Raw genomic sequence first — 17,324 nt, 5'->3', positions numbered from 1 at the left:
ATTATAGTCCTTGAAATTCTGGTAGATTAACACTTTCCTATAACTACATAGTAGGTTTCAGAACCACTATGGAAACTCCAAATGGCTATAACACAAAAGTTTTTTTTTTTTTGTTGGTCGTGGGGCTTGAACTCTGGGCCTGGGCGCTGTCCCTCAGCTCTTCAGCTCAAGGCGAGCGCTGTACCACTTGAGCTACAGCGCCACTTCTGGTTTTCTGGTGTTTTATTGGAGATAGGAGTCTCACAGTCTCTCCTGCCCGGGCTGGCTTTGAACTGCGATCCTCAGATCTCAGCCTCCTGAGTAGCTAGGATTACAGGCGTGAGCCACCAGCGCCCGGCAACACAAAAGTTTATTACAGCCTCACATACATATCACTGGCAAATGCCACTGTTTATGCTTATGTTTCACATTAACAAAAATGGACAAATAATAAAACAAATGAACTGGAAACAAATCATAAAATTGTTAATACTAGCTCCATGTAATGCAATATAAACGTGAGGCAGGGTATCTAGAGCTCATAATTTAAATATGCACAAGCCTACATGCGAGTTAATCTAAATTCCTGTTTCATCTACAGGAGACATGAAAGGCATATGAGGACAGTTTGAGGAATGCTCAGTGGTAGAGCAGTTGCCTGTCAAGAACAAGTCCTAGACTGATATAGATAAAAAAAAAAAAAAAAAAAAAAAAAAAAGAGGACACTGGTTGTGAGGGAAAGGAAAGGCAAGGGGAGGGAAGGGGAGAGAAGGGAAAAGTGAGGTGAGGTAAAGTGAGATAAAAGAACCCAAAGGGGAGCTGGAAAGGTGGCTCAGTGGTAGAGCGCTTGCCTTGCATGCATGAGGCCCTGGGTTCGATTCCTCAGGACCACATAAACAGAAAAAAAGCTGAAAGTGGCACTGTGGCTAGCCTAGCTGAAGAGCTGAGGGACAGCACCCAGGCCCAGAGTTTAGACCCACAAACGGACCCCTCCCCTCCAAAAAAAAAGAAACCAAAAAGGAAGTGTGGCGTAAATTTAAAACCAAAGTCTGACTTTCACTCTTCCATGATTTTATTTCAAGATGACAACTCAGAATGTATAAGCACAATGTAATTGTCAGAGTGATCATAGATTATTCCTTCCAGCTAGTCACAGTGTGAGTCCATAATACAGCTCCATGAATATTTACTTAGGTCGCTTCTTGGGTGGCTTTTCTTCAGGTACAATTTTAAGTATGTGACTTGTGACAGCACTTTTTATCGCTGGGATTCCACCAGCAAGAATGGAAAGCAGATACAGAATTAAACGAGCTAGCATTAGAGGGATTATTCTGTGCATATCCACATGTATATAAGTTCGAAGACGTTGTTGTCTGCCTGCGGGTGGGCCACTGTCTTCACTACCTCCCTCTCCTTTCTCCTCACAGGTTGGTGGTTTCCAGCCAGGCATACAGTGACAATTGTGGTTGTTGTTGCACACCCCTTTATAATTGCATCTTCTCACATCACAGTCAAAATTCAAATCGAGATGAGAGGTACAGTTCTTTTGAAGACAGAACCTTCCTGGGGCACACATTGCACCATCCACTACCATTCCCATTTGTGGCAGCTCTGTGCCAAAGTGTGCATCATATCCAAAGCAATGGTACTCTACTTGCTGGTATCGCACACTTAGATGGCGAAAAGCAGTGTGCTCCCCTCCTCCTGGAATACTAGACAGACCACTGCAGTGCAGCATGCCACACATAAAGTTTTCCTCGCCACATCTCACAAGTCTAGGTCCTCCTCGTTGGGACTTCACCCCACAGTTTCCAAATCGGTCACCAATCATATTCAATTGTTTATAGCACTCTGCTGCACCATCTTTTATGTTGCGTCCAAAAAGGGCTTGGCACTGTGTCTCACGATCGCTGCAGTTTCCTCTCATACAAACAGCTCGTGGGGAACACGGGGTTCCATCCTGAATGTAAGTGTCATTTGGGCATTTCTCCGATTTTCCATCACAGTATTCTGTCAGATCACAAATACCCCCTATGTCTCTGCAAATCGTTCCACGGGGAGAGAATTTGCAGTCCTGGCAGCAGTCTCCTTCACTACACTTGGAGCCTGGTGTGAACATGCAGTCAGTCCCACAACACTTATCGCTGGTGCATTCTTTGAAGGAGCCGCAGTCACAGTCCTCCAGTTGATTTATGATCTTGTCTCCACAACGAGGAGCTACATAACGAAAACTTTCATAGGGAACATTCAGCTGCCACATGCAAGTGTCCCATTTAAGAACCCATTGGTGCACTGCTGGAAAAGAACAATTGCTAATTGTATCTTGAAGATTTGGCACAGGAGTCATGAGACAATGGGTCCTTCGAAAACAAAGGCAATGAGGTGAGTCGTGTGCCATATTAAATTGATGACCTAATGTATGTGCTATCATAGTCGAAGCCAAAAATACATGAAATCTTCTTGCAGCCACAAACAATACCGCCCACCTTTCACTACATATTGCTCCCTGAACAGCATAATGATTCTTTTCTGCAATCAGTTGTCCTGCTAAAAGCACTGAGATGCTATGACTAACTCTATGTTGCCATGTGCCTTGCATCCACCTCCCAAAAGATCTTAAGAAGACAAATGCATTGCTTGTTTCCAAACTGACACCATCTGTAGTATCCCAGAGCAACACGAAACGCACACGGATGTTAAAACCAGTTGGTTTGTAAATGCTGTCTACAATGCTGTTTATAATCATTACATGCTCCAGTACAAGGGTCTGATTTTTGAAGTGGTCGATGTAGGAATAAGAAACGATGTACATAACTCGCGTGTCTTTTGGATGTTTCCGCCACAAATAATAGGTGCCTGCTCTAAGACTTCCAAGCAGTTCGAGGTCTTCAAATACTGGTTTGGTTTCCTCCTCTCCAATGTCACACCTTTGGCTGGCCTCTCCTCTCTCTTCCGCCACGAGCAGAGAAATCACATGCTCAAATGTGGAAGAGGTCTCCAGTGGTTTGATTTCATAAGTGAAGTCATCCACCTGTATCCTTCCACGCAGACCTCCATGGCAGGTGTCCAGTGTGGCCAGGGATCCAGGGACCCCTTCCAGGTAGCTGTAGTAGTAACAGTCTCCAGGGAGAAAGGGATAGTCCTCCTGCATGCCTTCTTGGTTGTTGTCAGTAATAACAGGTAAATGTCTGGGCAGCAAGTTCTTCTTGAGCTTCATGTGGAACACGTGTCTTTGACCCCGGAAGCGCATGCTGTAGGCGAGCTGGTCTGGCATCTTGATTCCGCCCTTTCTCTGGGGCACCTTCCTGGGGATGACAATTTCAGAAGACGTGAAGCGCCATCCGGGTGGGCCATAGGAGCAGCAGGCAGGCGACAGCAGCGTCCAGAGAACAGGCAGCCAGAGAGCTCCAGGCAGAAGGCCCTGGGCCCAGGCAGCCCTCATGAGAAAGGGAGGTCTGTGCCAAAGTAACGCAGTCAGTCCGGTAGCAGGTGGGCTAGACTGTCCCTAAGACATCAAGATTCCCATCAGGCTGCCCAGGAGCAGTGCACACTGAGGCTGAAGGCTTTCAGCAGCTCCTGAGGTATAAAGGGAGGGTGAGCCTGTTACATAACAATGCTGTGCTCCTCAATGATCTAGAGGGGTGGGGAGGGCCTGGGGAAGAAAAAAAATGAAAGGGAGCTATTTGGAAAGTGGTATAGATTGGGGCTGAACATCCTATGGCCTGGAGGAAATCCACAAGTGAGGGGACACTTATATGGGTTCCGTGCAATTTTATGTCAGATAGGAATTCTTTCCCAAAAGCCATATGAGAAAAAGATTCAGTTTTTTAGGAATCAATTGGGATTGAGTATTTAAGACAGAAACCCTAAACAACAACAGGCATGTTGTTGTCCTGAAACATTCAGGAATGTTTAGGGGACAAATGGTATTCATTGAAGTTGAACCAAGTTTGAGGCACTGGTGGAAAATAATACTAAACAGTTTGAAAGAGAAACCTTGGTTGAAGAACAAAGAGTTGCTCTTTATGTTCAACCTAACCTATCATATGTCAGAGACATTGGATTGCATTCCTAGGAAGTTATACCCATAGGTTCATCTGGGAATGTGCACAGCAACATCATTCCTGCCTTTACAGCATCAACTAGAAACTAAGAACCCAGCCTTTAACAGGTGAAACAAAAGGATTCAGCCAAGATCATTGAGATGTTTCTCTCTTTTGACATGAAAAATTCCTGATAGTGGAAAGAGCAGGGCTGAATCTCACAGATATGACTAGTAGAGAAAGAAAACAGGCCAAATGGAATGACCATTTATACATGATTTCATTTGGAGGAAGTACTAAGAAAGTGCAAGTGATTCTATGGAATTAGTAATGCTGGGATTAGTATCCTAAGGTGGGTGTGGTGGAATTGGGCATGAAGAATCCTTTCTGGATGCAGGAAAATATCAATCATTTTCACTGACATGGTGATTCAAATGAAAACTCATCACAAAATATAGTAGAAACAGATTTCTAAATAGGCTCACCACTGTAGTTCTATCTCAGTAACTAAACAGAATGTATTCAGTTCTGTTGCTTCTTTTTCTATTTCATGGAATAGTTTCAGGATTATTGGTAATAGTTTCTCTTTGATTATCTGAAAGAATTTGCTTGTTAATACGTCTGTCCTGGGATCTTCTTTGTTGAGAGACTATTACTGCTTCAATCTCATGGCTTTTTATAGCTCTAATTGCTTTATATCACTGTGGTTAAGATTGGTGGCTCATGTCCATCTAGTAATATATACATTTCTTCTGGATTTTCTAGCTTATTCGAATATATGTCCTATAAATATTTGCTCATGATCTTTTGGCTTTCATTGGTACTTGTGATATTTACTTTTTTATCTCTAATTTTGTTGGTTTGAGTTGGCTCTTGCCTTTGTTGGCATTAAATTAGCTTGGAAATTATCAAATTTTTCATACATCCATTTTTATTGATTATTTGTATACTTTTTGTGGGATCTTATCATTAATTTCTGCCCCAAGTTTTATTATTTGTTTCGGGCCCACATTTTTTATGCTTATTAATAGTTTAATGTATGAAGGAAACATCCAGATTTCTGAATATGAAGGTACATATCTCACATTAATTTAAGTCTACATAAAGTAGAGTCAGGCCCACATTTTTACTGATTTATTTATCTATTCATTTAGTGCCTGTTCTGGGGCTTGAACTCAGGGTGTAGGTGCTGTTCCTGAACTATTTTGTTATAGACTATTACTCTACTACTTGAGCCATAGGCCAGAGTCCAGCTTTAAAAAATTATTGTTCTTCAAAAGGTTATGTAGAGGGCTGGGAAGGTGGCTCAGTTATAGAGCATGCATGAGGCCCTGGGTTCGATTCCTCAGCACCACATAAGCAAAAAAGAAAAAAGCCGGAAGTGGCGCTGTGGCTCAAGTGGTAGAGTGCTAGCCTTGAGCTGAAGAGCTAAGGGACAGCACCCAGGCCCCAGAGTTCAGGCCCCACGACTGGACGCCCCCCCCAAATAAAAGGTTATGTAGAGAGTGGTTTGTTATATAAGTCAGGTAAAGATTGCATTTCTTCCTTTGTTTTGTTTTGTTTTGGTCTTTTGATGCCAGGCGCAGGTGGCTCATGCCTATAATCCTATCTACTCAGGAGGCTGAGATTTGAGGATCATGGTTCAAAGCCAGCCCAGGCAGCAAAGTCCATGAGACTCTTATCTTCAATAAACCACCAGAAAGCCAGAAGTGGCACTGTGGCTCAAGTGGTAGAGTGCTTGCCTCGAGCTGAAGAGCTGAGGGACAGCACCCAGGCCCAGAGTTCAAGCCCCATCTCATACACACACGCACACACACACACACACACACACACACACACACACACACACACAGAAACATTGCCCTAAACACAGAGGCAATATTTCCTATAAACTTCTCTGAACTCTTAAAGCAAATATGTCATTATCTTAAAAGAATATGCTGCCTATATGTTAGTTGATAATGAAGATGGTCTGGACTGAATAGGGACCAAAGTAGTACGTGGCCTTGCTGTGGAACCAAGCTGTGATGGTAAGATAAACCATCCTTTGTCTCATAAAGTCTGTGACACCCTTAATCTGTGATTCTGTGGAGGTATTGGTGGTAGGAAAACAAGCATCATCAGATTATAGTGCAGATCCTTGGTACTCTGAAGTAAAGGTATAACATGCATTTTTTGGACAGAGGCCTTGGGTAAAATGGTATTTTAGACTATGTAATCCAAAGGAGCAAGTACCCTAAAATGTCCAGTGTGCTTTAGGTACTGCTTTTCCTCCCAAACCATAGGGTCTGATATGCTAGATATGTCAGAGTGCCAAGTACCAGCAGAGGAACAACATGTTTTGGTTTTTGTTGTTGTTTGTTTTTTTGGTTTTTGGTTGGTCATGGGGCTTGAACTCCGGGCCTGGGTACTGTCCCTGACCTCTTTTTGTTCAAAGCTAATCTTCTATCAGCCATAGCACTACTTCTGGATTTCTGGTGGTTACCTAGAGATAAGAGTGTCAAGGTAGCCAGTTGCGGTAGCTTACACTTCTAATCCTAGCTACTCAGGAGGCTGAGATCTGAGGATCGCGGTTCAAAGCCAGCCCAGGCAGGAAAGTCCGTGAGACTCTAATCTCCAACAAACCACCAGAAAACCAGAAGTGATGTTGTGGCATAAGTGGTAGAGCACTAGCCTTGAGCTGAAGAGCTAAGGGACAGCGCCCAGGCCCAGAGTTCAGGCCCCACAACTGACCAAAAAAAAAAAAAGAAGCCAACAGTGAAAAATACTCAATATCCTTATCTATCAGGAAAGTGTAAATCAAAACTGCAATGAGACATCAACTCACCTCTATCTGAATGCCTATTAAAAAAGGAACAATATAGAAAATGCCTAGCAATTACTGGACAAAAAACTTGACCCATTATTAATTACTGGTAATAATGTGAATTAGACTAGCCACTATGAAAATGAAATTTCCTCATTTTCCTCCTTTTGGAGTGTCCTCCAAAAGGAAAATGGAAATTCCTTGTGATCCTGCTATGACACTAGTGTAAACATGTACCAAAAGAATCACTGTTAGTTTACTACAGCAATATTCACACATACCTGTTGGTCATGGAATTATTCAAAATAGCCAAATTATGAAATCAGCCTAGGAACCCACCAACAGATCATAGGGGCAAAACCTGTACTTCTCACATGGAAAAAAGTAGACAAATTCTCAAACTTGCTTTGTTTTGGATCAAGAAGAATATGTATCAGAGAACCTTCAGTTCCTTGAGTGGACATGCAAATCCTGTTCTTTTTTCCTGACCTATTCCACAGCGTGGAGATTATAGCTCTGGTTATTCACTAGGTCACCATTGTTCATTCTCAAGTCCATGTTTTTCTTGTGTTTTTGAGAGTTTTTTCCTGAGCATAAAATTTAGCTGAATTTTCTAACATAGATCTAGCCTCCTATATTATCTCCAACTCCATGAACTGTGTAAATGCCTAATCAACATAATCACCGGGCTAAATCTGTCCTAGATAAAATTATCTGGCAAAAAGTTTGTCATTGTGTTCACTTACTCTCTTCATGCTAGGATATCACAATGCACAGTATGGAACTAGAATAGCTTTCTAGTTTTCTTGAAGCTAATCAAATTTGTGCATTTTGGTGAGTTCTTAGAAGAAAAATGTAGTAGGAGAGGTATCAGACATGGATAGCTTATTTCCATTGGGATAAAAAAGCCACAGCATGTCTATAATTCTAGCTACTTAGGAGGCTGGGATCTGAGGATTGAGGTTTGAAGCCAGCCTGGGAAGGAAGTTCATGAAACTTTACCTACAATGGTCAAGGAAAATGCCTGGCCTGAGATGTGGCTCAAAAGAAGCCTTGAGCCAGAAAGTACAGGGTGGGGAAGGCCTTGAGTTCAAGACCCCATCCAAAGAGTTTCTCCTTTCCTTCTGCCTCTGATTCTTCTTTCTCAACATCCTGTTTTCCAGACCACTATCTTCTTTTTGGTTTCCTTGCTCTTTCTCCTCCACATCTCCTGCTGCCTGTAACCACTTGAGTTTAAGGATCAGTTCCAATGAATAGACAAAATCCTAAAAACAAGAAGAAAAAATCTTTAAATGTCACTCCCAAGTTTTCTACCTTGTGATGCTGACTGAGGCATTTTAATTGTATTGACAAAGGGATGTATTGTGCCTCAATCCTTGGGCACCTACTAGTCACTAAAGAATATTCAGATACTCCTGGATTGGAAGGATCAACATCATGAAGATGGCAATACTTCCCAAGGCTATCTACAAATGCAGTACAATACCTACCAATATTCCAATCTCATTCTTCAAGGAAATAGAAGAGGCAATCCAAAAATTCATATGGAACAATAAAAGACCCTGTATAGCAAAAAATGATCCTTAACAGAAAGAACAGTGCTGGAGGAATATCAATACCAAATCTCAAACTCTACTACAAAGCCATAATAATCAAAGCAGCTTGGTAATGGCACAAGAACAGACCTCAGGACCAATGGAATAGAAATGAAAACACAGAAATGAACCCACAGACATATAGCCATTAAATCTTCAATAAGGGAGCTAAAAAAATAGAATGGATTCTATAAGACCTTTAAACAAGAACTAATACCCATACTCCTCAAGCTCTTCAGAGAAACAGAGAAGGAAGGAGCTATCCCAAACTCATTCTACGAAGCCAATATCACACTCATCCCCAAACCAGGCAAAGACCCAACCAAAAAGAATTACAGGCCAATCTCCTTGATGAACACAGATGCAAAGATCCTTAACAAGATTCTAGCTAACAGAATCCAGAAACACATAAAAAAAATAATTCACTATGACCAGGTAGGCTTCATCCCAGAGACACAGGGATGGTTTAACATACGTAAGTCAATAAATGTAATCCAACATATCAACAGAGCCAAGGTCAAGAATCACATGATTATCGCTACAGATGCAGAAAAAGCCTTTGACAAAATTCAACATTCATTCATGCTAAAAGCTCTGGAGAAAATAGGAATAGAAGGAACATTTCTAAAAACAATAAAAGCCATTTATGACAGACCAATAGCCAATATTATACTTAATGGGGAAAAGCTACAACCAATTCTCCTAAAATCAGGAACAAGGCAAGGATGCCCACTGTCTCCACTCCTCTTCAATATAGTCCTAGAACCCTTAGCCAGGGCAATAAGGCAAGAAAAAGACATTAAAGGGACCCGCATAGGGAAAGAAGAAGTTAAACTATCCCTTTTTGCAGACGACATGATACTATACCTCCACGATCCCAAAAACTCCATCCCCAACTCTTAGAAATCATAAATCACTTCGGCAAAATAGCAGGATACAAAATAAACCCACAAAAATCAGTTGCCTTCCTATACACTGATAATGTACAGGAAGAGAGGGAAATAAAGGGAGCAACCCCATTCACAATAACCTCCCGAAAAATAAAATATTTAGGAATTAACCTAACCAAAGATGTAAAAGAACTATTTAATGAGAACTATAAAAAGTTAAAGAAAGAAATTGCAGAAGACACTAGGAAATGGAAAGACCTCCCATGCTCCTGGATAGGCCGACTTAATATAGTAAAGATGGTAATACTTCCAAAACTAATATACAAATTCAACGCAATTCCTATTAAAATCCCAATGACGTACATCACTGAAATACAGAAAACAGTCCAAAAATTCATATGGAACAACAAAAGACCTAGAATAGCCAAAACAATTCTAGGGGATAAAGACAATATGGGAGGGCTATCCATGCCGAACTTCAAACTCTACTACAGAGCTATAATAACAAAGACAGCATGGTACTGGCACAAAAACAGACCCGAAGACCAATGGAACAGAATAGAAGATCCAGAAATAAATCCACAGGCCTACAGCCAGCTGATATTCGACAAAGGAGCCAAAGACATACAATGGAAGAAACACAGCCTCTTCAACCGCTGGTGCTGGGAAAACTGGGCAGCCACATGCAGAAAACTAAAAGTGGACCCCAGCCTATCACCATGCACCAACATCAACTCAAAATGGATTAAAGACCTTAACATTAAACCTGAATCTCTGAAACTACTGCAGGACAGAGTAGGAGAGACACTTGAACTAATAGGCACAGGAAGGAACTTCCTGAACAGAGTCCCAGGGTCACAACAAATTGGAGAGAGACTCGACAAATGGGACTACCTTAAAATAAAAAGCTTCTGCACAGATAAAGCTATCGCAACCAAGCTAGAAAGACAACCAACTAATTGGGAAAAAATATTTACCAGCAATATATCAGACAAGGGGTTAACATCCTGTATATACAGGGAACTCAAGAAACTAATCCCTCCCAAACCTAACAAACCAATTACTAAATGGGCAAGGGAACTAAAGAGGGACTTCTCAAATGAAGAAATAAAAATGGCAAAGAAACACATGAGGAAATGTTCATCATCCCTGGTGGTGAAGGAAATGCAAATAAAGACAACCCTGAGATACCACCTTACCCCAGTCAGAATGTCCCACATCCACAAATCAGCCAACGACAAATGCTGGAGGGGATGTGGAGAACGAGGAACGCTATTACACTGCTGGTGGGAATGTACACTCATACAACCACTTTGGAAAACAGTCTGGAGGGTCCTTAGAAAGCTAAAGATTGACCTCCCTTACGACCCAGTCATACCACTTCTAGGCATCTACCCTGAACAACAGGTACCAATATACAAGGACACATGCACCTCCATGTTTATTGCAGCACTGTTCGCAATAGCTAGGATATGGAAACAACCTAGATGCCCCACCACAGATGAATGGATCCAAAAATTGTGGTATCTATACACAATGGAATATTATGCAGCCATTAGAAATGACAAAATAATGGCATTTGCAGGGAAATGGATGGAGCTAGAAGGAATCATGTTGAGCGAGGTAAGCCAAGAACGAAGAGACAAACAGTACATGGTCTCCCTGATAAGTGGATGATAACTCCAAAATGTTAGGTGATATGACAAAACTAACAGGACTTAAGAAACAAAGAACTCCCACTCATTTGGTTGAACCACTACTAAATATCCCCATGCTGCTGATCACATATATGGTATATAACATATGAGCACCGTTATATATTACAGACTGTGATAGACAATTTGCTCCAGGAAAGTTAGAATGAACTTGTGACTTTAAATGAGCATCATTATTCCACAATACTGTGAATTTCCGGAAATTAAGTAATCACTTAATCACAATCAAAAAAAAAAAAAAAAAGAACCTTGGGGAAGGGAGGGAGGGAGGGGATGGTAGGGGGAAAACAATGGAGGGGGTAACAATGTTCAAGAGGAAGTGTACTCATTACCTCACTCATGTAACTGTAACCCTCTGTATAGTATCTTTACAATAAAAAAATTAAAAAAAAATAGAATGGAAGTAAAGCAGCCTCTTCAGTAAATGGTGCTGGCAAAATTGGTTAATCACTTGTAGAAAACTAAAGCTAGATCCTTATATATCACCCTGTACCAGAATCAACTCCAAATGGATCAAAGACCTCAGAGTCAAAGCAGACACTCTGAAAACATTACAGGATGGAATAGGAGAAACCCTAGGTCTCCTTGACACAGGCCGAAATTTTCTTAATAGAGACCCAGAAACACAACAAATCAAAGAAAGGTTGGAAAAATGAGATTGCATGAAATTGCAGAGCTTCTGCATGGCAAAGGACATAGCTAGCAAGATCAATAGAAAGCACATGGATTGGGAGAAGATCTTCACTAGCCATACAACAGATAAGGGTCTCATATCTAAAATATACCTGGAACACAAAAAAATTAAATCCCCCAACAACAAATCCTCAAAGAAACAACTGCCCAATAAATAACTGGGCTAAAGACTTAAAGAGAAATTCTCTGAAGAGGAAAGAAGGATGGCTAATAGACACATGAAGAAATGCTCAACTTCCCTAGCCATAAAAGAAATGCAAATCAAAACAACATTGAGATACCACTTCACCCCAGTTAGAATGGCTATAATCAAAAACTCTAATAACAACAGATGCTGGAGAGGATGTGGACAGAAGGGAACCCTACTTCATTGTTGGTGGGACTGTAAACTTGTTCAACCACTTTGGAAAGCAGTATGGAGGTTCCTCAAAAGACTCCACATAGAGCTCCCCTATGACCCAGCAATCCCACTTTTGGGCATTTACTGAAATGATCACAAACAAGACCATACTAAAGCTACCAGCACAACTATGTTTATCGCAGCATTATTTACCATAGCTAAGATATGGAACCAACCCAGATGCCCCTCAGTAGATGAATGGATCAAGAAAATGTGGTATATATACACAATGGAATTCTATGCCTCCATCAGAAAGAATGACATTGCCCCATTTGTTAGGAAATGGAAAGACTTGGGAAAAAATTGTATTAAGTGAAGTAAGCCAGGCCCAAAGAAACATAGGTCCCAGGGTTTCCCTTATTTGGAATAACTAGTATATGTCTGAGACAAGCAGAAACAGTCAGATAAGTTGCTGTTAGGTGAAATTAACCCCATGATAAGGACTCAAATGTTTTTTCATTCTTGCTATTGTTTCTAACAGATTTGTAAGATATTTCTTTGTTGCTTTGTATGTCCCTCCCCCATGGTATAACCCCTGTTTTGTATTTGATGTTGGTATAATTTGTGGAGGGGAAGGGAAAAAACAAATTGTTTAAATAGGGATACAGTCTGACCCATTGCAACAATGAGATGTACAAGTCATTATGTCGAAAAACAAACTTTACAACTTTGGCACAGGGGGTAACTGGGAGGAAGACGGGGGAAGGGGGAGGGATGGGAAAGGATGGGAAGAGGAAACAAAGAAGGAGGCAACAATGCTTGATAAGAAATGCACTCATTACCTTACCCATGTAATTGTAACCCCTCTGTATGGTATTTTCACAATAATAAAAAAAGAGTATTCAGGTAATTGATGCTTTGATATTGATTGACCTTATTGTCTGTTATATGTCTGTTGAAACATCAAATATATTCCATTCAGATCATCAGAAAAGCTGGGAAATCTTACTTTGCCTCAAATTATAAGCATATCACAATTGAGATGAATAATGAACCAAGTAAACCACACCAAAACTAATAACACTTCAGATGAAAGAGCTTAAGGGAAACAGTTACCCAAAATGTAAAATAAATATATATATTTTTGGGGGGGGGGTCCGGTCTTGGGGCCTGAACTCTGGGCCTGGGCGCTGTCCCTCAGCTCTTCAGCTCAAGGCTAGCGCTCTACCCCTTGAGCAACAGTGCCACTTCCGGCTTTTTTCTTTTTGCTTATGTGGTGCTGAGGAATCGAACCAAGAGCCTCATGCATGCAAGGCAAGTGCTCTCCCACTAAGCCACCTTCCCAGCCCCAAAATAAAATTTTTTGGGGGGTCCAGTCATGGGGCCTGAACTCTGGGCCTGGGCGCTGTCCCTCAGCTCTTCAGCTCAAGGCTAGCGCTCTACCACTTGAGCCACAGCACCACTTCTGGCTTTTTTCTTTTTGCTTATGTGGTGCTGAGGAATTGAACCAAGAGCCTCAGGCATGCAAGGCAAGTGCTCTACCACTGAGCCACCTTCCCAGCCCCAAAATAAATATTTTTAATTGATGAATTTGTGAGCAGCTATTGGTGGAGGATGATAGGGAGGGGAGTCTTCAGAGCCCACAGATACCAAGCTTTGGCAGCCAGGCTGCTGAAACAGAAACAAAATGACTGTATTTCTGAGATGCAGTTTGTGGTTTCAATAATGGCCTTTGACCTGAAAAAAACATTGTTGTTAGGAATGGTCCTCCTGACTGCTTTTAGATTATGTTAGTGTCAGGTGCCAATGCAACCCTGCTGTTTGAAAAGAGCACAAGACTCGCTTTGAGTCTTCAGCATCCTCCCAGACAAGAAGTGGTAGGCAACAGAGCTCCCAAATATAGGCAAAGTGTAAGGTGGGTGGCGACCCCCTGATCCCATGCTCTTGCAACCTTTCGCGCTCATGTGCTGGCTACTCCAATCTAGATGCTTTAGTTTGAAGAGGAGATTTGGCAAAGGATCTTCATTATTTAAAAAGAATTCTTGGCTTTTTTGAATGGGGTTTGAACTCAGGACCTTACAATTGCTACAGATATGCTCTCTCATTTGACTCAATCCCCTAGTGCCTTTTGCTTTAGTTTTCAGATTGGGTCTATTTGCCCAGGTCACCTGTAGACTGTGCTCCTTCTACCAACCTCTTTCCCACAGATGGGGTTACAGGTAGGAACTATAAAACCCAGCTCAAAGAATACAACCCACCTCTTCAGTAAATGGTGCTGGCAAAATTGGTTAACTACATGTAGAAAACTAAAGCTAGATCCTTATATATCACCCTGCACCAGAATCAACTCCAAATGGATCAAAGACCTTGAACTCAAAGCAGACACTCTGAAAACATTACAGGATGGAATAGGAGAAACCCTAGGTCTCCTTGGCTCAGGCCAAAATTTTCTGAATAGAGACCCAGAAACACAACAAATCAAAGAAAGGTTGGACAAATGGGATTGCATAAAGTTGCAGAGCTTCTGCAGAGCAAATGACATAGCTAGCAAGATCAATAGAAAGCCCATGGATTGGGAGAAGATCTTTACTAGCCATACAACGGACAAGGGTCTCATATCTAAAATATACTTGGAACTCAAAAAATTAAACCCCCCCAACAACAAATCCTCAAAGAAACTACTGCCCAATAAATAAGTGGGCGAAAGACTTAAAGAGAAACTTCTCTGAAGAAGAAAGAAGGATGGCCAATAGACACATGTTCAACATCCCTAGCCATAAAAGAAATGCAAATCAAAACAACATTGAGATATCACCTCACCCCAGTTAGAACGGCAAAAATCAAGAACTCTAACAACAACAGATGCTGGAGGGGATGTGTACAGAAAGGAACCTTACTTCATTGTTGGTGGGAATGTAAACTTGTTCAACCACTTTGGAAAGCAGTATGGAGGTTCCTCAAAAGACTTCACATAGAACTCCCCTATGACCCAGCAATCCCACTTTTGGGCATTTACCCAAATGTTTACAAACAAGACCACACTAAAGCTACCAGCACAACTATGTTTATTGCAGCATTATTTACCATAGCTAAGATATGGTACCAACCCAGATGCCCCTCAGTAGATGAATGGATCAAGAAAATGTGGTATATATACACAATGGAATTCTATGCCTCCATCAGAAAGAATGACATTGCACCATTTGTTAGGAAATGGAAAAACTTGGAAAAAATTATATTAAGTGAAGTAAGCCAGGCCCAAAGAAACATAGGTCCCAGGGTTTCCCTTATTTGCAATATCTAGTATATGTAGGAGTCAAGCGGAAAAGGTCAGATAATGTGATGTCAGGAAAATGAACCCTTAGATATCTATTTTGATGGTTTTTTCTTTCATGCATGTGTTTCTAACGCATTTATAAGATTATCTCTTTGTTGCTTTGTATGTCCCTCCCCCACAATATAACCCCTGCTTTCACTATATTTGATGTCAGTATAACTTGTGGAGGAGATGGGGAAAAACCAGTTGTTTAAGGATACAGGTGGACCTGTTGCAACAATGAGAAGTACAAGTTGTCATGTCCAAAACGAGCTTTACAACATCAGTGCGGGGTGGGGGGGGAAGGCGGGGGAAAGAGAAGGATTGGGATTGGGGGGGAGGGGGGAGGCTGGGAAGGGATGTGAAGGGTAAACAAAGGAGGAGGCTGCAATGCTTGGTAAGAAATGTATGCATTATCCTGCCCATGTAATTGTAACTCCTCTGTACAGTATGTTCACAAATAAAATAAAATTAAATTAAAAAAAAAAGAATACAACTCTTATCACTTATGAGACTTTCCTCTGTGCCCCTCCCACAGGGATTCTGCCTGTTTCACTTCAATGTTGCCTCTGTGAAGCTATACAGAGGTAATTCTGAGATTCTATACATGAAATCCTATGACTTCAAACACCCCAAGCATTAAAAGTGTTATATTAAAGGCTATTGTTCATCATATGATGGTTTAATAAAATTATATCAACGACATTATACATGCAATATTCTAGACTTTGGAAACACGCAGATAACAATAAGTATTGAGGCAGCAGCTAGCACATAGTCAATACATAACAGACTTTTCTTTTGGTGCTGTAATCAAAGTTGTCTGTGTCCAGAGTAGTCAAATCATCTCCAAATGTTAAATATAGTCCTTGAAAGATTGACTTTCTAGATGGCTGTAACACAAAAGTTTAGTACAGAGAAGAGGTATGGCTCAGTTGCAGAGAATAAGCCTAGTTTGAAAGTGCAAGGCTTTGAGTTCAAAGCTCAGTACTAGCAAATAAGAGAGAAAAGTTTCTCATTGTCCTCCATGCATATCATTGGCAAATATCACTTTTTTTTTTTTTTTTGGTCAGACATGGGGCTTTAACTCTGGGCCTGGGCGCTGTCCCTCTCAGCTCTTCAGCCCAAGGCTAGTGCTCTACCACTTGAGCCACTGCACCACTTCTGGTTTTCTGGATAGTTTATTGGAAATAAGAGTCTCACAGACTTTCCTGCCCAGGCTCGCTTTGAATTGGGATCCTCAGATCTCCGCTTCCTGAATAGCTAGGATTACAGGTGTGAGCCTCTGGCGCCTGGCGGCAAATATCACTGTAGATGCTTAGGTTTTGCATTCACAAAATGGACAAATAAGAAAAATCTAGTTTATTTGAGTTGGAAGCACATTGTGGCACACTTAAAACTCATGCAAATTAATACAATGAAGTGCAATTCAGGACTTTCAGAGAAGCTTAAAACTCACACTTTAAATATACACCGGCCAAACAGTGCTTAAAAATAAATGTACCCATTACCTTAGTTATGTACTATAACCCTGTGTTTATAACCTTTACAATAAATTTAAAAACAAGAATATAAATAATAGCTAAATAAAAAAACACAGGCCAACTTGCTAGTGAATGTGGAAGTTTCTGTTTCATCTGTAGGAGCATGACAAATGTGGAGAGTTTGGAAAGTGCACAGTGGTAGAGTCATTGCCTGGTAGGAACAAGCTCCTGGTTTGACCTCCAGCACAGAAGGAAGGAAGGAAGAAGGAAGGAAGGGAGCCAGGAACAGGGGGAGAGAGGGAGGGAGGGAGGAAGGGAGGAGGGGGCAGGAAGTGAAGGAGAAAGGGAGAAAGGGAGGGAGGTAAGGTGAGTGAGAGAGGGGGAGGGAGAGAGGGAGGAAGCAAAGCAGGGAGGGTGAAGTAAATCTAAACAAGACCCATTTTTAATCTCACAGTCATTTTAT

General features: G+C 41.3%; 1 protein-coding gene across 1 annotated transcript; it reads right to left on the bottom strand.

Moving 5' to 3' along the window:
- Positions 1-1,074: 1,074 nt before the first annotated feature.
- LOC138832902 (disintegrin and metalloproteinase domain-containing protein 20-like) lies at positions 1,075-3,511 on the bottom strand. Its single transcript, XM_070031127.1, has one exon. It carries the CDS (start codon positions 3,419-3,421, stop codon positions 1,166-1,168), a length of 2,256 nt encoding a protein of 751 aa, XP_069887228.1. The 5' UTR covers positions 3,422-3,511; the 3' UTR covers positions 1,075-1,165.
- Positions 3,512-17,324: the final 13,813 nt, after the last annotated feature.

This window comes from Dipodomys merriami, unplaced genomic scaffold (assembly GCF_024711535.1).
Source record: "Dipodomys merriami isolate MVZ:Mamm:240054 unplaced genomic scaffold, mDipMer1.0.p SCAF_1, whole genome shotgun sequence".
In the NCBI taxonomy this organism is placed as follows: domain Eukaryota; kingdom Metazoa; phylum Chordata; class Mammalia; order Rodentia; family Heteromyidae; genus Dipodomys; species Dipodomys merriami.
Note: the sequence above shows the minus strand (reverse complement) of the source record. Positions and strands in the feature narration are given on the sequence as shown.